Raw genomic sequence first — 20,461 nt, 5'->3', positions numbered from 1 at the left:
CGTATGTTGGGGACTAGCATGTGTTGGCAAACAAAAAACCAACCTACAGCTATTGTGGCTTATCATGACCTGTGAACTGGCCCAGTGGGTTGGATCTGAAATTAGTCACACTTAGAGTAGGCCCGTTGACATCAATGGGACTTAAGGTAATTGTCATGTAAGTCCCATTGATTTTAATGTGTCTACTCTCAAGTATAACTAAATCTGGATCCAACCTACAATTTGCACTATTTACCTGGACACCTAAGTATAACCAAAGCAGGTCAGCCTCCAAAACTTCTCACTGCCTCTGATACTGAAGGTAGTATGTAGTCATCAGGACTGGTAGCCATTGATAGATAGATTCCTGGAGAAGAAGGCTAACCCTCTTTTAAAGCCATCCAAATTGGAGGCCATCACTATGTGTTTGGGAAGCGAATTCCATAGTTTAACGGTGTGCTGTGTGAAAAGTACTTCCTTTTATCTGTCCTGAATCTCCCACCAATCAGCTTCATGCAGTAACCCCAGGCTCTAGTCTTATGAGAGGGGGAGAAAGATGTATTGTTCAGGCAGGCAGGCTTCCTGTGACAAACATCTACATCTGCTGCAGCTCAGAAGTGTCCCCTAGAGCATCTGCTCAGTTGGCACCCTGCTGGGCAGCCTGAATAGGCTTATCTCACCTTATCTCACTTTTTTGTTCTTAAAAATGCTACACAAAACTTAAGCTGTGGCGGTGTGGGTGTGTGAGAGTATAAGTTAACTGGCTCAAGGTGGCTTGGTATTAAGATGTAAATATTCATCAGTTAATGGTGCATTCCTATGGAAGCAGTTTCCACCCCCTACTGGACAGGGAGGGGGAGGTGCTTCCTATGCCATCTGCTCCGCTCCAAGTTCTGGCGGATCAGCTGTCCAGCCATGAATGCAGGGCGGCTGAAGCATGGAGGGGATGATCCCCTCTGTGCTGCTCCTGCCCTGCATTGGATAGGTGGTCGCCTATCCCGATTGGATTGCACCCTAAGAAGATGGGTTCAGGCTCTAGGTAATTTTCTGATTTGCTTTCTAGACCAGCGGTCTCCAGAGTGGGGTGCGTGAGATGCCTGATCATTGAGCAGCCTCCCACGGCTCCTATGAGGTGGGTGGAGGTGGCAGCAGGATGGGCCAGGAGCCAAGCAACTGCTCCAGCCAAGGTGCCTTCCTGCTGAAAGAAAGAGGGAAGGAGATGAACCCTTTCCACTCTCCTTTCGCAGAATGGAACCAAGAAAGCACTTTCCTCTCAGCTTCCATCCTGCCAAAGGAGAGCAGGAAGGGTTAACAGCCCAGGCCAAGCCACCAGTCAGGAGTGGGGACGCGGTGCAGGGCGTGTGTGGGTGCAGGGCGTGTGTGGGGCTGGCGAACAGGACTCCCAGCTCCAGCGCAGGCAGGAGCCTGGCCAAGCACGCCTTTCCCCTCCTTGCAAGTTGACAGTGGTGCCCTCATGGATTTACAGATTATCTAGTCTTAACTAAACCCGCACAAAATGGATAGTTAGCTTAGAAAGTTAGCTTAGCTTACTTCTCTTGAACTTAGAACCAGACCTTCAAATCGTTGTATCAGAAAGTGTTAAACCAAGGTTTTCAAAAATAATGAAGCATCTTCAATCATATTGCTCTCACTAAAAATGTTATTAATATTTTTTTAAAGTGAGAGAAAAAAGGGGTTTTGTACCATTAATAGATAAACAATATTTTTAAAATAGTTTTTAAAATTTCATCTTTATCTCATCCTGGTTTGTGTGTGTGTGCATGTGTGTATGTTTTATAATGTACACAATATATTAGTACACTAGTACATGTATATAATTTATATATTAAATATATATTGGGGGTGAGTGCTCAAAATATTTTCACTGATAGGGGTGCGCGATCAAAAAGGTTTGGAGACCACAGTTCTAGACCACAGACATCAGAAATGGAGGCTATTGCGTTATTGGACAAAACAGCAATCAGTCTCTGCTAAGGGTCTAGCTTTTGCTTAATTCAGATCCCCCTAAAAGGAAGGGTTAATTCACTCCTTTTGGAGCCTTCCATATACCATCTACCTGGAAGTCTAGATGCTATTTCTCAGACCATTCTCTCTGCAGTTAACTCTGCATATGCTCTGGAACCGAAGACTCTATTCAAGTAGGTAACGTGTAACTAGATTGGATTGACTTTATTTGGAATTCTGTGTGTGTGATTATGAGTGTTACCTTCTCTGGTCCCCCACCCCCTTTCCCTCTAAATAAACTCTTTTTTTGTATTTGGACAGTTGGCTGTGTTGTTTCAAAAGGGAATTCTCACTAAACTAAACCCCATGTGAAGAACTGCATGGTTACAAAGCCACTACTTGTGTTTTTAGGAGGTTTTTTAAAAGGTTTTTTTTGTTAAGTTCTGGGTTCCTGGGCTTTGAGATGGAAAATCCAAACTGCTTTTCTTTAAATCTTTTCCTGGGGCTGGGCTGAAGGGAGAGGACTTTAGCAATAGGGCTCAAACTCCCTAAGCAGCTGAACAGCTCAGGATTTGTCAGAAGGATGATCCTGATTGGTGGCAGCCTATCAGAAATTCTTTTTCCTGGGGAACCCTTGTAAAGAAGAAGCCCATCAGAAGGAAAAGCTCTCCCCTACCAGTCTCACAACACTTAGAGACTTGGTTTGCACCATCAAATAAGCCACCATGGCTTGTTGTGAGCCATGGCATGTGTTGGCACATGCCAGGCATGATTTGCATAATCCCTGCTTGGTTGCGGCTTGTCACGTCATCCGAATCCAGGCGGCATGGCTTGTTGGAGGGTTAAACAGCCCTCAAATAACTCATGGGCTATTGTAGGGTTAACTGAGGGTTGTTTAGCCCTCGAACAAGCCATGATGCCTGGGCTTAGATGACACAATAAGCTGCAGCTGGGTGGTGATTATGCAGATTGTGCCGCTTGTTTAAGACATGGTGTCTTGTTTTGATCCCCCATATGTGCTGGCTGCCATTTTCTTAATTACCCGCCCAGGCACAGATTATCACATTGTCCAAACCAGGGCAGCATAGCTTGTTTGAGGGGGAAACAACCTCAAATATGGTCTGTTGTTGGGTTCTTTCAGGGTTATTTCCCCCTCAAGGTTCAGATGACACAACAAGCCACACCCAAGTAGGTAATTAGGGAAATGGTGCCCAGCACACACTGGGAATCAAAGCAAGCCACCATTACTAAGCCATAGTGACTCATTTTGATTGTGCGAACGAGATTTCTCTCTTTTTATTCCTTACTTAGTGAAATGCTGTTCAAATTAAACTCTGAACAGAACATTCATTAAGTCCATACTCAGTGAAGAAACCTTGCACAACTTAAGCTGTTGGGTGGCCCAATAAAAGACAACAGTTTCACATCTTATATAGTGATAATTAACTGGGTAGTTCTATGCATGCTTACTTGGAAGTAAATCTCACTGTGTTCAATGGAGATTACTTCCTAAGAAGCGCATTTAGGATTGGAGGCTTAGGCTGTACTTAGAGTCATTTACTAGGGAGTAAGTCCCAATGCCCCATTAAATGCAGTGGGTCTTCGGAGCAAAACATGCATAGGGTTGCTTCAAGATCTGATCGTGCAGGAGCTGCAAAAATCACAAGGGTGACCTTTCATCCTCCTCAGTAAAAGAAAAAAAATCTGTTCAGCTGTACCCAAGAAGCAGAATAGTTACCCTTTCAAAGAGAGCCTGATGTACAATGGAAGGTTGATTTTGCAGACCAAACCAACCTTTGGAAGCTCCCATTCATGCACAAACCTCCAGACCAGCACATTGCCTAGTGGGAAAGTGTGTGTGTGAGAGAAATGAAACCACTCAGCCAGGCAAACATGAATGAAAGACACCACAGAGTTGTTTTATTTATTGCATTTGCATCCTGCCTTTTTTCCTCTTGCAAGGAACCCAAGGCGGCTTACATTCTCCTCCTCTCCATTTTATCCTCACAACAACAACCCTGTGAGGTAGGTTGGGCTGAGAGTCTGTGACTGGCCCAAAGTCACCCAGTGAGCTTCCATGGCCGAGTGAGGACTAGAACCCGGATCGCCCGGCTCCCAATCCAACACTCTCGCTGCTACACCACGCTGGCGCTCTCTGTTTTATTTTAAAGCTGGGAAGCAGCTGCCTTTGATACTAAACAGCCACTCAGGGATTCTCAAACTTCTGTGTTCCTGAGAAGTTGAGCCACAATGGCCTCTATATGAACGTATTTCGTATTCTTCCTGACACTACCGTTGCACCATGTCTAATATGTATTGCTGAGCATGGACTGCTGAGTCATGGCAGTGAGGAGCAGGATGATTCTGTTGCTAGTGCCTGACTTCTGTGTACTTTAAAGTTCATTGACCTGTGTGTGGTCTACTGTAACCTAATCAAAGAAACTGCTCTATTGTAGTTTATTAGTTTGGGAACTCCAGATGCATACTAATGGCTTCCTTACGATGAAGCGACCATCTTAGTAGTTACGAAACCCCTGAGGGTAAATTGGCCAAGCTAGAGTCTTGGTAGGATATGGTCAACAGTGAAGCATACTCACCCTAAAATAGATGAGCAGGTTAAATCACCCTTTGGGCACTCCTTTGTTTCAAGTATCTCTGTCTCTCAAAAGCATGACTTTTGTCATCTTCAATTGGCTAGCTCTAATTTAATCAAGTAGCCAGGAACCTCCTTGAGGTTCCTTTTCATTTATCAGAGTCAAGCTATTGATACCTTTGTTCTACCCCATCCTGGGTCCACCCAAAGTCATTGCACCCACCTTGTGGAATGCTGTGTAAACAGAGATTCATCAGGCTCTGACACTTTAGTTTTAGGTGGTACATAAAGACATGGATCTTTAACAAGGCATTTAGTTAAAAAGTTTTAATAGCTCGAATGTTTTTACCCTTATGCTGAACTGCTGTTGTCGTTTTTTAATAACTTCACTGTTTGTTTATTTGGATTTATAAGACTGTTGTAAATATTGTTGATCTTGGGTTTTTTGCTGCCTTGAGTTTCTTTTTACAGAAATAAGCGGGATATAAGCTTTTCAAATAGATAAACAAAATACCACACAGCCTGCCATTCCGCATGCTACTAAGATTCATTTCGAAATGTATAAAACAGATTGTAGGACATTTGATTGTTACATTTGAATATTTCTTTAATGTAAAGAACATACACTTTCATGTCTCTTAAATTAATGCAGGAAAAGCTCTTGCTGGGTAAATGTATTACTCTAGTGCTTGTGCAGGTGATGTCATAGATCTTGCTCTGAAAAACGTCCCAGAGCTCTGCTGTCCCATATTCTCCCTGTACTACACTGCTGGTTACTATAGATCAAGGATTCTCACACAAAACTATTAAAACTGTAGAGCAGAGCTCAACAAAGATGTGATAAGGTATTCGATACAGGTGAGTTCAGACACCCTGAGAGTGAGAGAGAAGTGATGCGTACAAAACAGCTTTCTCAACCTGGTACTCTCCAGATATCCAGTTTCTGGCTGTGGGATTGTGGGAATTGTTGTTGTTGTTGTTAGATTTATTAGCTGCCTATCTGGCTGGCTACCTGGCCACTCTAGGAGGTGTAAAATAGAAATAACAATGCAGAATACAATAAATTTACATAATCAACATTGCTCTAAAAAAAACCCTAACTCGCACCAAATGCTCACCTGAACAGCCAGGTTTTCAAAGCCTGGTGGAAGCTCATCAAAGAGGGGGCGTGGCGGAGGTCACTAGGGAGGGAATTCCACAGAGTGGGGACCACAGAAAAAACCCTCTCCCTAGTCCTCACAGCCTAGCTATCCTGGCTGATGGGACAGACAAGAAGGCCTTCTGAGGCCGATCTCATTGAGCAGCATCCTTGGTGTTGCTGGAGGCGCTCCTTTAGATAGACTAAGCTGGAACCATATAGGGTTTTAAAGGTCAATACCAACACCTTGAACTGGGCCCAGAAAACAACTGGTAAGCAGCGTAACTCCTTCAGCACTGATGTGGTCTTGCCAATGGCTGCCTTTAATCAGGCGGGCTGCCATGTTCTGCACCAGTTGCAATTTCCGAACCATCTTCAAGAGTAACTCCACATAGAGCGCAGTAGTCTAGGTGAGAGGAGACCAGGGCATGAACTACTAATGCGAGCAGATGGTTAGGGAGGTAGGGGCGCGGCCACCCTATCAGATGGAGTTGAGACAGTGCTGCCCGGCTCATGGCTGACACCTGAGCCTCCATGGACAGCCGGGAGTCTAAAATGATTCCCCAGGCTATAGACCTGGTCCTTCAGGGACAGCTGCACACCACTCAATACCAGATGTTCAACACATCTGGAGGGCACAAGGCTGAGAGGAGCTGCCATAAGATCAGCCATGGCAGAGTTTGTTTTAATTGCAGCATTATTTGCAATTTTTAAACTATTGGGAGTCAGAGACTCTTAGAGATCTTGATCTATCTTCTTTCTGTCTGCCCCCGGAATATATGCTGGTGCCCTGCTTGTTATAAGGAAATGGCTTGTGATTGTAAAAGTTGGTGTATGGCCCCTCTAATCAACAATGTATTTGTTCAGTTCTTTAGGACAGGAAACACTTAATTCTTGGGTTGATCGTCAAACCTGATGGCATGCCAAAAGATATCCTATCCAGAAGCCAGCAGATAGTGAAAAGACTTTCCCACCCAAACCTGAAGCTTGTGGACTTCTCTGCCAGGGGCTCTGTAGGTGGGAGGGAAGCAAGCTGTTCCTTGAGTAGTGATACTTGGAGTTGCCATTTTGATTCTTCCCCCATTGGCTTGCAACTTGTTACCCACAACAATGAAAGTGAGGTGACATAAAATTAATCCTGTCCAATACCAAAGACTGAGGAAATAATCCAGTTTGAGAGTCTTCCACAGGGTGGTCAGACCCAGATAAATTCTCTTTCAGTCAGAGAAATCCAACTCACAAACTGTTAGGAATGTATTTCACTAGCACAAACTGTTATGAAGAGATGTGTGTTAGGAGTCCACAAGGCTAGAACTAGGGATGGGCGAGAATTTAATTCAGTTAGGTTCTTTGGTAAGAACTTACCAAAATACACAAATTTCTTCATAAACTGGACAGAAAAAAACTTGAAGTTAAACAAAATCGAACGTGGCAGAAAGTGAGAGACTGAAAGATTTGTCCATCCAGGCAGAGGGCTTTGAGTGCTTAGCTCTTAAAGGTCTGGGTTTGAATCCCTGTGTATTCAGTCATGTTTGTGGTGCTCAATTAGGGCTGCCACCTCTTTTTTTCCCACAGGCTTGTTTTAAACAGCTGCATGGCAAGCAGGTACAACATGGTCCGCTCTTATGATGGGAATAGCTGTACCTACTGAATGCGGCTGAGTGAGAATTTAATTTGGTTTGTTATTTGGTAAGAACTTACCAAACTTCACAAACTTCTTCATAAACATGATGGAATGGATCATTAAAAAAATCAAATGTGGGAGAAAGCAAACCCTTCCGATGTCTGCCCTGCTGTCTCTTATGGACGGCCATTCAGATCTGCTGCCTGGTGTATGGGGTTTGTTTTGAGAGGTGATTTCCCCTTCATTAATCTCAAACCAGGAGAAACGCATGTCAGCAGGTGTGTGTGTTCTCTCTCCTCCCAATGTGAGCGGAGTGTGGGTTTCTAGGACTCATGTGTATTTCAGAGTCACCATCATAAATCTCTGTGAAAAATAGTCTAGCCCTCATGTACCGGAACCATCTATTCTATGTCCAACAGTGGCCAGCCAGATATTTTATCCTTGCCATGCTGTTTGTCCTCAGCAACTGGTACTGAGGGAGATTCTGGGCCTGTTCACAGAACAAGCTAAGCCACACTCAGTGGTTGAGTGTGGGTTGTTTGTTGAACAGTGGGTTGTTCGTTGAATCATGGATTAACATGTTGTCCGAACCCAGGACATTTTCCACAGGGGTGCTCATTAACCATGCAGTGTGGCTTGTTAACCACCTGAACAACCAAACAACAAACCATGCGTTCTCAAAGTGGCTTGTTTGAGAAAAATAAGCCACACTGCATGATTAACAAGCCACCCTGCAGAAAATGTCTTGGGTTCAGACAACACACTAACCCACTGTTCAACAACCCATGGTTCAACAACAATCCATACTCAACCACTGAATGTGAACCCTTTGGACCATCAGTGGAGGAAACAATGCAGCATTGGTGGTTTCCCCTGCCCACCGTGCATGCTGGTTGCACGACTGGGATTACCCTAACTGCACCGTATCATGGGTTGCTGTGTCATTCAAACCTGGCATGCAACGTGGGTGTAGTGACTTTTCACTTAACCTACAACCCCTACTGCAAGCCATGGGTTGTAGGGTGGGTAAAAAGTCACTATACCCACGCACTGGGCTCAGACGACATGGCAACCCACAACGCAGCATGGGTAATTAGGGTAATCCTGGTCATGTGACCAGCATGTGCGGGGGCAGGGGAAACAACAGACACTGCATTGCTTCCCCCACTGATCATCGGAATCTGGCCGTTGCCTCTGAACATGGTGGTTCCATGTGGCTAATGAGCCACTGACAGTCCTAGGTCCTTATGGACCCCTAGTGTAGTTAGGGCTGGACCTTGGGGCCGCAGACCAGCCCTGCCCTCCTCCAAATCACCGCCTAAAGAGCGGCAGGTGATGAGGGCAGTGGCATACAAACCTAGCATCTGCACCTAGGCAGGCATGGGCATGCTGGCCCACCTATGTCTGTTTGCTGCAGTATCCTTGAGAGAGAGAGAGAGAGAGAGAGAGAGTCAGGGGTGGCATGTACATGGTTACAGATGCTCAACTGATTATTTTTACTTTAAACATAGATCTGCAATAAGGGTGCTTATTTTCAAGTAAATTGTTGTACTCCTTTTAGTGTCAGGTGAAGACATTTATTTTCCAAGTCTTTTAGCTCTGCTGTTTTAAATCTGTATTTTAAATCTCTCTGTTGCTGCTAGGTTTTATTCTGGTTGTACTTTTATATTGTAGTTTTAAGCTTTCATATTTTATATTGTTTTATGCTGTACTTCATGGTTTTAATTTTTGTGAACTGCCCAGAGAGCTTCGGCTATTGGGTGGTATAGAAATGAAATAAATAAATGAAATAAAAGTAAATAAATAGCATCAAGGCACCAGAAGCAAGCTCCATTTTATTCCTCTAGTGATGCTGCTGCTATGCTTCAAGTGAGTTTAAAATGTGAAACTGCACATGCTCAGAATCTTTACTTTTTCAATCAGGGGTTTTTGTATTTTCACTCAGGAATGTAGTAGCAGATCTAAAGCATGGAATGGTGAGGGTGGGTGGGAGAAGAAGAGAAATGTTAGTTGTGTGCTTTACAACTGAAGCCACACATGGCTGTCTAACATGCCCCTCCCCCGAGACCAGTGAGTCCAGGGTCTAAAATTACCCAGCTACACCACTGATTCTACAACCAGTCTGTAGCCATCTGTGGTTGTGGCCATAACCACTTGCAGCAGCAGTTCTGAAAATGTATAATTAAGCATTGTGTGAAGTACTTTCTAAAACTACGGTCAACTTATTTCATTGGGTGATACAAGAAAATGGAGTAGTGGGGGTCTGCAAAGAACAAGCAAATGAGAACAGAGGTCTGATGTGCAACAGCAGTGTCTGTATACAACAAGAGTAATTTTCCTCCACCTACTTGCATCGTTTTGTCTCTGCTATTGTAATTTCTGTGCACAAGCAACATGTTCCTCTGGAATTGAGGAATGGACTCTGGATGGGCTAACATATGCAGTATTTCTGTGTAGTAGTTCTTTAGGTGCGAACGGTTTGAATTTGCCCTCCAAATGCATGTTTTGAGGGCATCCATTGCCACTGATTTGGCTGAGTTAAACATGAATTCAGATGTACCACAGGGTTTACAAAGTACCTTTTACAAAACATGCATAACCTGGATATGTTGTACTGCTAGGGATTTCATAGACATCTTCCCAAATATCAGAAGAAAATGGCTAGAAGTTCTGGTGCTGCTATTTTCTTAAAGCATTTGTTTTAATCACTTTACATTAGGCAGAACTGTAAGCTTACTTTAGATACGAATATTGAAACAGTAGTGGCAAAATGCGGAAGCAATGAGCCACGTTCTTCCGCTGCTATTTTCTTTGTAGTCCAAAATATCCTTCAACTTGTGGCTCCTCCTCCATACTCATAGCCTGTGGAGTTGATTCCTTATCATCCTTGCTTTAGTGGTACTTGAAGAAATAAGAGGAAGAAATGCACTGGGAGAGCAGTCTAGCAACCATTTCACCTGCACTGCTTTTTAATAGCCCAGAAGCAATAGATTAATTCAACTGTGTGTTCCTCTTAATGTTTCCTCCTTACCCTGTCCTGCATTAGGCTACAGGATAGAGAGGTAGTAGAAGGAAACACAGAAGTGGTTGGTGAGCAGGCAAAACTAGTGGATAGGATCAGCCGTTGATCCTGCACGGGCCAGATTTGATCCACAGATGTCCAAGGCATTCGCATTTACGCTGTGGCTGTACAGGACTGTGCTACTCATACCTGAATTCAGGTCCAGCATCCATTACTGGAACAACCTAGGCTTGCCAGCATTAGAACAAGAGAAGTGAAAGTGAGGGCCAATGCGGAAGGCTGTGGTTGGAGTGCAATCTGGCTCCATCCTTGCTGCCTACCACTGGAATACTCTGGTCCTTCTGGCTGTTTAGGAACACAAAAGGCACAACAGAAAAAATGTTGCTATGTCTAAAGCCATGTAAAACCCGAAGGCATTAAAATTTATTAAGTGATGCAATAACAGAATTCTTTATTTACAATAGCATTATTTAACATCAAATAAGCAAATAGCATCAGCAAAGCAATATTAACTTGCATAAATGTATTTAAAATTTCTCTGAATATATCTACCTTTGCATAAACTGCTCACACTAGAAATACAAACATCAATGCAGGTGAACAAAGTGATGTTCAGAGTCAACTCAGTCTTGAAAATAAATCACAACCTGAAAACACTGTAAGCTTTCTCCTGAAGAACCATAGTTTATATATTGCTTAGTTTTACCCTCGTATAATCTTTTCATATACACACACTCATACACATCTCAGATGTAACTTCATGAGGAACTGTACAAATAAAATCCACAAATGACAAAAAAGGAAAAAATATATATGAGTCAACGTTTAAAGAAATGTGTCCATCATCTCTATTCAACGACTGAAAGCTAAGTGATGATGCGCTTATTCCAAAATTGTACACAATTCACTATACAAATATAATACATCAGACAGCTATGTAGGAATATACAAGACTTAAAAACAGATCTAAGGCATTATGCTAGATTTTAGCATTTTGAGGTTCTTGCACATAGCTTTACCTGTAGTAAGAAACTGAAAAGATTTTGTTTTAGTCTACAAAGAAACACCAGGGAGAAAATTCTAATTAAAAACCAAAGCCACTACAGTTATTTTCTTTTGTGCAGAGAATGCTTTTGCTCTTAGGCAGCAATACTACCATACAAATACTAGAAAACTTTAAATTCACACCAACAATTAATGGCTTAAGTTGCATTTCAAAACTGATTGTGTATCTTTGGGTTTTGCAAGTAGAGCTGAACCATCCTTTTCATTGTGTTAAGCCCATATGAACTCCATTTTTTAAACACAGATTAAAAACGTATTGTATAAATGACAAAAACATTGTCTTCAGTTAATACAGACCAATAGAAAGACAGGTGGGGGGCAATATTTTAAAACTTTGAGTAACTAGTTAAATGTTGAAAAAGATCCATTATTTAATGTTATCACCTTACCTGAACTTGTTGAATGGAGCTCTGTCCTGTGTAATTAGTTTTATATATATATATATATATATATATATATATGTATTTTTCCAACTTATTATCTCTCAAGTCATTCACATTTAATATGAGAGAACACTGATTTATGTTCCAACATAAACCCAATTACTGTCTCTAGCAATTTTTTAATGTACTGAATAAGAAATACTGATTATATTAAAAAAATGATTTGGCATCATTACCTTTGTCTCTAGCATAATTAACATAAGAAATGCTTAAACCCGCTGCCTTTATCTCATTTATTTAGATGAAAGTAAAAATTCAATGAGCCAAATAAATTTGTGATGGATACAATCACTCTGTTTAAACTCAAATGAAGTATCAGTAAATGATGCAGATATATTTTGAATGGAGTCATGTTTAAAATTACTTATTTGCCTACTGATCTATTAAAACAGGTTTGACAAATAATAAATACAATTATTTCAAAGATAAACTAATTTTACCATCCAATGCAGAAAGTTTTAATTCTCCTACATTTAGGTTAAGTCTTACATAATTTTAATTAAAGAAAATTCCTCAATGTTATGGAGCTCAGGGCTGACATCTATTTTTGATTTCCACCAGATGGCTCAGTTATTTGAATAGCTACTTTTGAGTTTAATCTACAAAGTGGTGACTGCTGAGAATTGCAGTTTCTCCCTGTGTAATAGGAGAACCACTCAACAGGAAACAAATGGTTTGAAATGCATTCTATATACTCCTTAACATATTCTTTTCAGCACTCTATGGAAGTCAGACTCTTTGTATATTTTAACCCTCATCACAAGCAAACAAGATTTCAAGGTAATAAACCTTCCACTCCCAAAGACATGAATGATGATTAGATAATATAAAATGCATTGCATTTTAAATAACATCCAAAATTTGAATTCAGTACGAAAGTGTGTGGATTGTGGAGAAGAGAGAAACAGGAGGTCGAAAACAATCAGTTTCCTGATATTTCAAGTCCTCAGAAACTGATGCCAGCTTATACTAAAAGATTACTCAAACCACCACAGGGAAGAGTAAAATCACCTTAAGCAGTGGCCTGCTGAACAACAGTTTCTCTAAGATTATTAAGAAAGAATATAAACATACAAAAAAGTCAGGAATTGGCTCCTACAGTGGCTGCATATAATATAAGGTTAGATAAATGACTTATGAGCAGAATTGCAAGGTTTAGAAAATGAAGAGTCTCAAGCCTACAAATTAGGTCTAATCAAGGCATTGTGATCCTTTACAAAACACTTTTCCCCCTCAGGAGACACACACACACAGCTATGAAGATATCTAATTTAATACTGAAGTACCTCATTTGGAAATCAACTCCACAACATGTATACCTCACAAAATTATACAGTTAAAACACTAAAGTCTTCAACTTAAATTATTGCTTGTTTACATAGAAACTTGTTGTTTTTTTTATGTACCTTACAAAATGTCCTTGTAGTCCACACTGCTTAAAAATAATTAGAACACATGATGGTTGACTCTGTAGTGACATCTGCCATAGCTTAAGTCATTGTTTTCCCCAGTTGTGGAGATGGGAAAATGAAAATTTATCATTTGAATCAGATGCCTTTAGCTCTGATATTATTCCTCAATCCTGCCACTTCCATCACCAATAGATGCACCCTTATTTAAAATCGTTATTCAGCAATTAGTTACCTGAAACCTAGAGCTCAGGTGACAAACCTAGGGATATAATCCGGGTCACTCATTTCTTTATACTATCAGAAAAGAAACAGAGAAAGGGCAAGTGATGGCAGGAGAAAAGGAATGCAAAGTTTAGTTAACTTTTAGGATGTTGAAATCAATTAAAATGGGAACTAAAATTGTGTGTTTGGCTAATGGTTTTTTCCCCAAAGTAAAGAATTTTTTTTTTTTAATCAACAGCCCTCTCACAGGATATTTTAGCCTGTTTACAAATGTAAATCTATCAACAATGACTGTTTTTGTTTTCTAGCACAGTATACCTAGCCACTAGATACCTCTTCCCACCAACCAACTAGTTAGATGTTCATTCTCCACATTTTGCCATATACCACTCTGGGAGTCCTCATCCAGGCTACTTTCTACCTCCCAAAGTGAAGGTCATAATATAAAACCATTGATTTTCAGATGGAACAGAATCCTTTGACTGTGTAGCTAAGGAAAACAAAGATATCAGGATCTAAAACTAAAAACAGAACAGAATGAGAGCATGGTTGGTTTCCCTTAAATACATACATTTAAATACATTCAATCTGACACGGTTTATGAAAACTGGCTATCAACATTTACTTTGCAGGAGAGATCTAAGTTGCACTAAGGTGAATGCAGTGAGCAGACTGAGCAACTGTCTGTACGCTCGCTTCAGACTGTCAAAGAAGAGGCTGCTCTTCCACCAACAAAGGTTTTGATTCCACTCAAAGTGGCGTTGTTCTGTTTGCAGCACTAAACTCTACTTTCTTTAGCAGAACTGGCTGGCAGAACAGTCGGGGCAAAACCAAACATATGCAGCTCTTCAAACTGGGAAGTAGTTCAGGCTGGGGAGCCCAGTCAGTTGAAGATACGCGCAATCTTCAGGGTCAGCAATATTTCTGAAACATCCAAAAAAACACAACAACCCCACCCCAAAGAGGCATTAATAGTAATACTCAGTTGAGCATGCCTGTATGTTTATCTTCTGCAAACTTCAGACCACTAGCATAAAAATGAGAACTTTCAGGTACAATGATGAAAAAAAGAGTCAAACACCAACTGTGATCTAGACTACTGAAATAATGATATTTTGCACAGAGTAACCTATCTTAAAGAGGCCACATGAATAGAAAACGTATGCAGGGGTCCCCAACCTTTTTGGATCCATGGGCACATCTGGGAATTTGTGAAACTACTGTGGGCACCATCATAACATGCCTAATCGCTGGATTGCTGCTTTGGCATTGACCTGTTGCATCTATGGATCTTAGGCTGCATCTTATTCAGCAAAAACTTTTGTTTCATGTCTATCAGATACTGCAACATGTTTTTAATAAGGGATTGTTTAATTTAGCAAATTGCTGGTAGTGCAATACAGCTAATCCTTCTTTTAAACATATATTTTGGCAATGTCCAGTAGTTGCTTCTTTTTAGGGGGAGATTATTACATAGATAACTTTTGTACTGGAACAGTCTTTAATATTCACTGATGTACACACTCATTTAAATTATTTACCTGCTTCATGTTAATTAACAAATGGTCAGCATAAATGAATTCTGAGCCCTTTTGATAGCTGAAAGACTGATATTATAACTCTGAAGGATAAATACCTCATATAATTCAATGGATTAAGGACCTTACAATGCTTTCAGTAATTGAACAGGTGGCATATAGATGCCATCTTCAAATGGATACTTATTTGGATATTTGGTCCACTTTTGTTGAACCCTATATATAAGTGCTAGAAAGTTGTATGCATTTCATACAAATCCACGTACTTATATTAAATAAAGTTTTTTTAAAAAACGGGGGGCCCATGGACACCACATTGGGGGCCCCTTCATGGGCACCACTGGAGGTGTCTGCAAGTGTCATGGTGCCTGCGGGTGTTGTGTTGGGGACCCCAATATATGCTTTTCAGCACTTCTGTCCTTAAGCATTTTGCTGAGCTGAAAGAATCACATTTCTTGTGACCAGAGAGACCTGGATCCATTTCTATCTTTAAAAGATTCAGGGTTGGAATGTTAATGGTTTCTTACCCGTGATGTGTCTCCCTCCTGCTTTATCATATCCATTCCAGGTAGCTGGTTTGGAAAAAGATTGCCTCCTCTCATAGCAGGATCATTAACCTAAGGCAGGGAAAAACTAATTTGTAAGTCAATCAGGGAAATAGAAAGAGATGGCTTTTAACAAACCACAGCACAGCATGCATGTATGTACACACACCTTTCTTGTAATTAAGAAAGCAGAAAAACAACAGAGCAGTCTGCATAAAAAGGTGCATTTTATATAAGGTGTCATGCATGTGCTCAAGCCCACTTTTTTCTGTGTAACATTTTTCTGACTTGCACTTTTTTAAGTTTGTCATTCTGAAGGGGGGAGTGTTCTCCAGATAAAAAGTTAAAATTGTAACTCTACTTGAAAAAGAATGTATTAGACTAACTACTGATTATAAGTAGACGATGGCGTCCAAAGTTGCACCATGTAGCCTGACAGTTTTAAAAAATGTTTTCTCTGATCCAGATGGTAGATTAATCTTCACTTCCTAGTGGTGTGTGTGTGTGTGTGTGTGGTGGTGGTGGGGGGGGGGGCTGGATAAGGTCTTTGATAGGACTCATAGGGCAGAATCCTTCTGCTCCCATCGTTGGAGTTTCTCCTCTTTTCTGCTCCTGAAATCCCCCCACTTCCCCAAAATCTGCTCTGGTGGATCTCCTAACCCTCCAGAGCAGGTTTTGAGGATGCACAGGGTGGATGGGCGGGGCACAGGAGAGGGGGAAATTGCTGCTGATGAAGTCAGTGTCAGTGGAATAACTTAATTAGATTTCACCCGTAAAGTACAAAACTGTATTTACTTAGTCTTAACTTGAATCTAATTAAAAATAAGTCTAACATCAGTACAGGTACAGCGAAGCTATATAAATATTTCCTGTCAGAATAACCAGCTCCACATAGCAGCTCCTGTATGTTACTGTTATACTTATACTACTTAGATGGCTACCAAGTAAATTGGAACAGACACAGAGTTGATAGTCAGCAATGCCAGTGTGATAAGTACTTGAGGACTAGATGTAAGCTGCACATCTATAGACAGAAGAAGCTGTCCTAACTGCAGGCCTTTACTTGCTTTTGCAAAACAACCCAGTAAGATCAATATGGCATTAACAAAATACTTTACTAACAATGTTAAAAGCAGTTCTTTTTCTGAAGGACTCCAGGCCGAGAGTTCTCACCTGCTCAGGACCCATGGAGGACAACCCTGATGTAGGCACAGAGGTTGCTGAGGTCATGCTGATCTGCCCCGTCATCTGGTTCATGTTGTTCATACCACTTGTGTTGGTCACCATGGATACATTGATGTTCATGTTGTTATTGTACATGCTGGTGTTTGCTTGCTGCCCAAAGTGTGGTGGAGATTGTTGTGAAAACATGCTACAGGATGAAGTACACATCAGCATGTCAGAATCAAAAGGAGCAAGTTACAAGCCACACAGGCCTCATATGCTCCTGAACACATCAAAGATCAAGTGACAAATCCATCAGTGTGTGTAAGGATCATTTCCAATAACTGGAGCCTGATATAAGTGTACAAAGTGCACATTCCTTTCTCTTATTTTGTAATTAATGGGATTAAGTCTGCAAATACTTTTGCCCCAACAATTTGCCAAAATTAGATATTTGCTACATAAATCTAGCATTTATTTTATTATGGATCTTCTTAACAAAACACAGAATCCTTGACAGTAAGAAGGAGACTATAGTGGAAAAATCCTGCTACAAGATCCTGTAATGTTTCTATAGTTAGTTTTAAAAGCACTTCCAAATGACTAAATAGATATAAACACATAATTTATTCCACTGAAAAACAGCTTCTTTTCTGTAGTTTTATCTGGCTCTCTACAATCACAGAAGGACAGGAATTTCTCACCTAGTAAGGGGATTTCCCTGTGAAAAACACTATATGCAAAATCACCTATCAAGCTATAGCTGGTAAAAGACAGGAGAGAAAAATTATAGCTCCACAAGAGAAGGTATAATTCATATGAAATGCCTCCTCATGTTAAAGGGAGATGTAGTTTACACCTAAGGTTCCTTTAACTTCCCCCCTTTTCCCCCCCTATGGTGGTTCCAACAATAATTTCAGTGTCAGGCTGCAAAGCTGCTGTGTTATGTGGATGGCAAAGTTCAAATACTGCATCTGTTCCTTAATGGTCACAGGAAAAGAACAGTCATAGGATGATTGCTGAATAAGCATATGAGTGAGTTATGTGACAATGGTCAAAACTGACATGCTGCGACTCACAGCCAAGTTGCAATGCATTTTGAGTCCTGATAACTTACTTGTTTCCACTCATATTCCCTTGTGCCCATCCATTCATCTCTGTAGAGGACTGGTAGGCAGGATTGGCCTGAGACTGCTGTATCATGGGACTCTGAGTATGAGCCATTCTTGGGGACATCAAAGGACTTTGGGGAGTGGTAGCTCCGGTGAAGCCTGGATCAGGCTGCTGATTTATTCCTACAATACAGAACAGGTGCTTCAATCATGATGTGCATGCATGTCAATTCAGACAGCACCAGGTAAGAAATGACCTTTGCTATGAATATAATAGTGCAACCTTCCCCAATCTACTGCCCTCCAGATGCTTTAGACAGCAACTCCTAACATTCCTGACCATTGCCCATGATGGGAGTTGAAATCCAAAACATCTGGAGCATACCAGGTTGGAGAAGGCTGCAATAGTGGAAACTTAATGGACAAAACCAAAACAAGGTGAAATTTTCATTTCTTCTCTACTGCTGCGTTCCTGCAATATATTGCAGGGACCCTCACCATTCTTAAACACCCCCCCCCCCCGCAGACACACACATTGTCAATAGCATTCACTGACATCTGTTAGACACACTTACGGGACTGTATCTGGGGGGATTGCTGCAAAAAAATACCCAAATTTTTTAGGGGGCTGAGGCCCACACCATTTGTCACCATAGGCAGAACCCAATGGCCATGCAATTTTTGAACAGGCCCTCTGTTTAAAGATGTGAAAATTACAATATGACAAAAATAAGAGGTTACATACTTAGTGATTGCCACCTTAATAAAAAACTAAAAGGTATTTCTAAATTTAGCATTAAAACAAGCTTACAAAAATTAGCATGTTTGATCGTAACAGAGGAACCCATGCATTGTTTATATTCAGAGCTGTCAGCTGACAAATATGTTTACAGGCCAGAAGCTTAACGAAATACACCGGAAAAATACACAGACTGAAATTTTCAATATCTTGGTCTTCTTTGAGGTTACTGGAAAAAAGGGATCAAGTTCACAGTCTCACTTAATTTTGTTCTCTACTTAGGACTTATTAACGAAACATATGTTTGGTAACTATTCATAAACTGATTGATACCAAGTACAAATATCCCCCCCCCTCCAAAATTGCCACAATTCCCACTTAACTACAGTTGTAAGGTGTAGGTTGTAAGTTGTAAACTCCTAAGTTACAAGAAGTTGTAAGAGAGAAGCTGTGATCTAGAAGTGGAGAACGTTCGGAAGCAAAGACTGATAAAAGGTGTCTATATAAGTGCAATACCATAGTTTGGAGGAAATGGAAACTGTTGGGTGTTTGCCTGGGGAATCCGTGGGTTGCTCATTGTTGCTGGTATGCCACCAGAGGCCACCATGCTCGGTGTCATATTCATACTCTGTCCTCGCATCATCAGAGTTCGCTGTTGCACTTGCTGTTGCATCTGTCTATGCCTCAGGTGCTGGCTCAATAACTCCCTCTGCCTCTGGGCTAGCATCTGTGAATTGATAGGTCCCTGCAGGGAAGACAAAAACTGTATCAACACACACAACCAGCAAGACATTTTCAGGAGCCTGGCTTGCTAAACAAGAAACTTGTAACTTGACAATCCAGTAGAGAGCTTTGTAAACAAAGTCAGATTACTTATCCCTTGAGCCTGCTACTGTCTTTCTGACAAGTGTCACACTCCAGGGTTTCAGGCAGAAAGTCTTTCCCAGAACTTGCTAGTTGATCCTGTTTTTAACTAATTGTTGTGAACTGCTCAGAGAGCCTTGGCTGTTGGGCAGTATATAAATGTAATACAAAAACAAAAACAAAAAACTAGAGGTGTCAAGGTTTGAACCTGGGACCTGCGGCATGCAAGGCATGTGCTCTGTCACCGAGGTACAGCCCTTCATTTTGGAGTGAGAAACTCCAGAACAGATACACAGATCAGTATATTACCACAGATAACCTATATGAATGACTAGCATATGGCCACTTTCCCAAGCGATGCCTAAATTAGATTTTGCACTTCTGCAAATTGAACAAAACAAGCCAGACTGATTTGAATAAACATTTGCATTAAAAACAGCTCTCACGTTTCCCTCCCCCAAGTAACACTTTTCAGACAAAAAGCGTAACCCCCCCATAGCGATGCTGAAACAGTACGCAAGATCGTGTGTTATCTCATATCTCACAGCCTCAAAAATCTATTGCTTAAAAATTCAGAGATGTGTCTATTGGTGTGAGTGTCTCCAGCTGCTATACTGTTCTCACCTGCTGATACAGACTGCCCACCCACTGAAAGATCAGCAAGATCCCTTGGAACTAGTGCAAGGAATCTTGCTGATACCTCCAGAAGACTCTAGAGTAGAGTAACAGCTTTCACTGCATGCTCTTTGGTCTGTTCTCATGTGCCCTGCTTAGTGACTTGGGGAAAGAAAACTCTCTCCCACAGCCTTCAGAAAGCTATATGTAAGCATGGGCCATTCACACCAAACTGCACATTCTGTTATAGCAAGAAGATGCCTTCTAATTTCCTGCTCCACAGATAGCTACAATATTCTTGAAGGGGAACTGAAGAAAGGAACTGGAATTACTCGCTTCACACAAACTAGAACACTGCAGTTGCACAGACTATGGGGCTGTTCACATAACATGCTAATCCATGCTCAGTGGTTGAGTGTGG

At 41.2% G+C, this 20,461-nt stretch overlaps 1 protein-coding gene across 14 annotated transcripts in view; it reads right to left on the bottom strand.

Moving 5' to 3' along the window:
- Positions 1 to 12,049: 12,049 nt before the first annotated feature.
- The window catches only part of LOC146346873 (nuclear receptor coactivator 2), a 182,712-nt gene continuing 174,300 nt past the window's right edge, over positions 12,050 to 20,461 (bottom strand). For 12 of the 14 annotated variants that reach the window (XM_084849339.1, XM_084849338.1, XM_084849340.1 and 9 more), the window contains 5 exons: positions 19,078 to 19,306; positions 17,828 to 18,005; positions 16,720 to 16,918; positions 15,529 to 15,618; positions 13,088 to 14,387 (listed from right to left, as the gene is read on the bottom strand). In XM_084849339.1, coding sequence (XP_084705465.1) covers positions 14,376 to 14,387; positions 15,529 to 15,618; positions 16,720 to 16,918; positions 17,828 to 18,005; positions 19,078 to 19,306 — 708 coding nt within the window. In that variant the 3' untranslated portion in view covers positions 13,088 to 14,375. Of the gene's footprint in view, positions 14,388 to 15,528; positions 15,619 to 16,719; positions 16,919 to 17,827; positions 18,006 to 19,077; positions 19,307 to 20,461 lie in introns of all 14 variants that reach the window. The other 2 variants (XM_084849347.1, XM_084849348.1) reach the window with 1 other exon arrangement.

This window comes from Heloderma suspectum, chromosome 4 (genome assembly GCF_057233095.1).
Source record: "Heloderma suspectum isolate Gila_16-S chromosome 4, 16-S_ref, whole genome shotgun sequence".
Taxonomy (NCBI): Eukaryota; Metazoa; Chordata; class Lepidosauria; order Squamata; family Helodermatidae; genus Heloderma; species Heloderma suspectum.
Note: the sequence above shows the minus strand (reverse complement) of the source record. Positions and strands in the feature narration are given on the sequence as shown.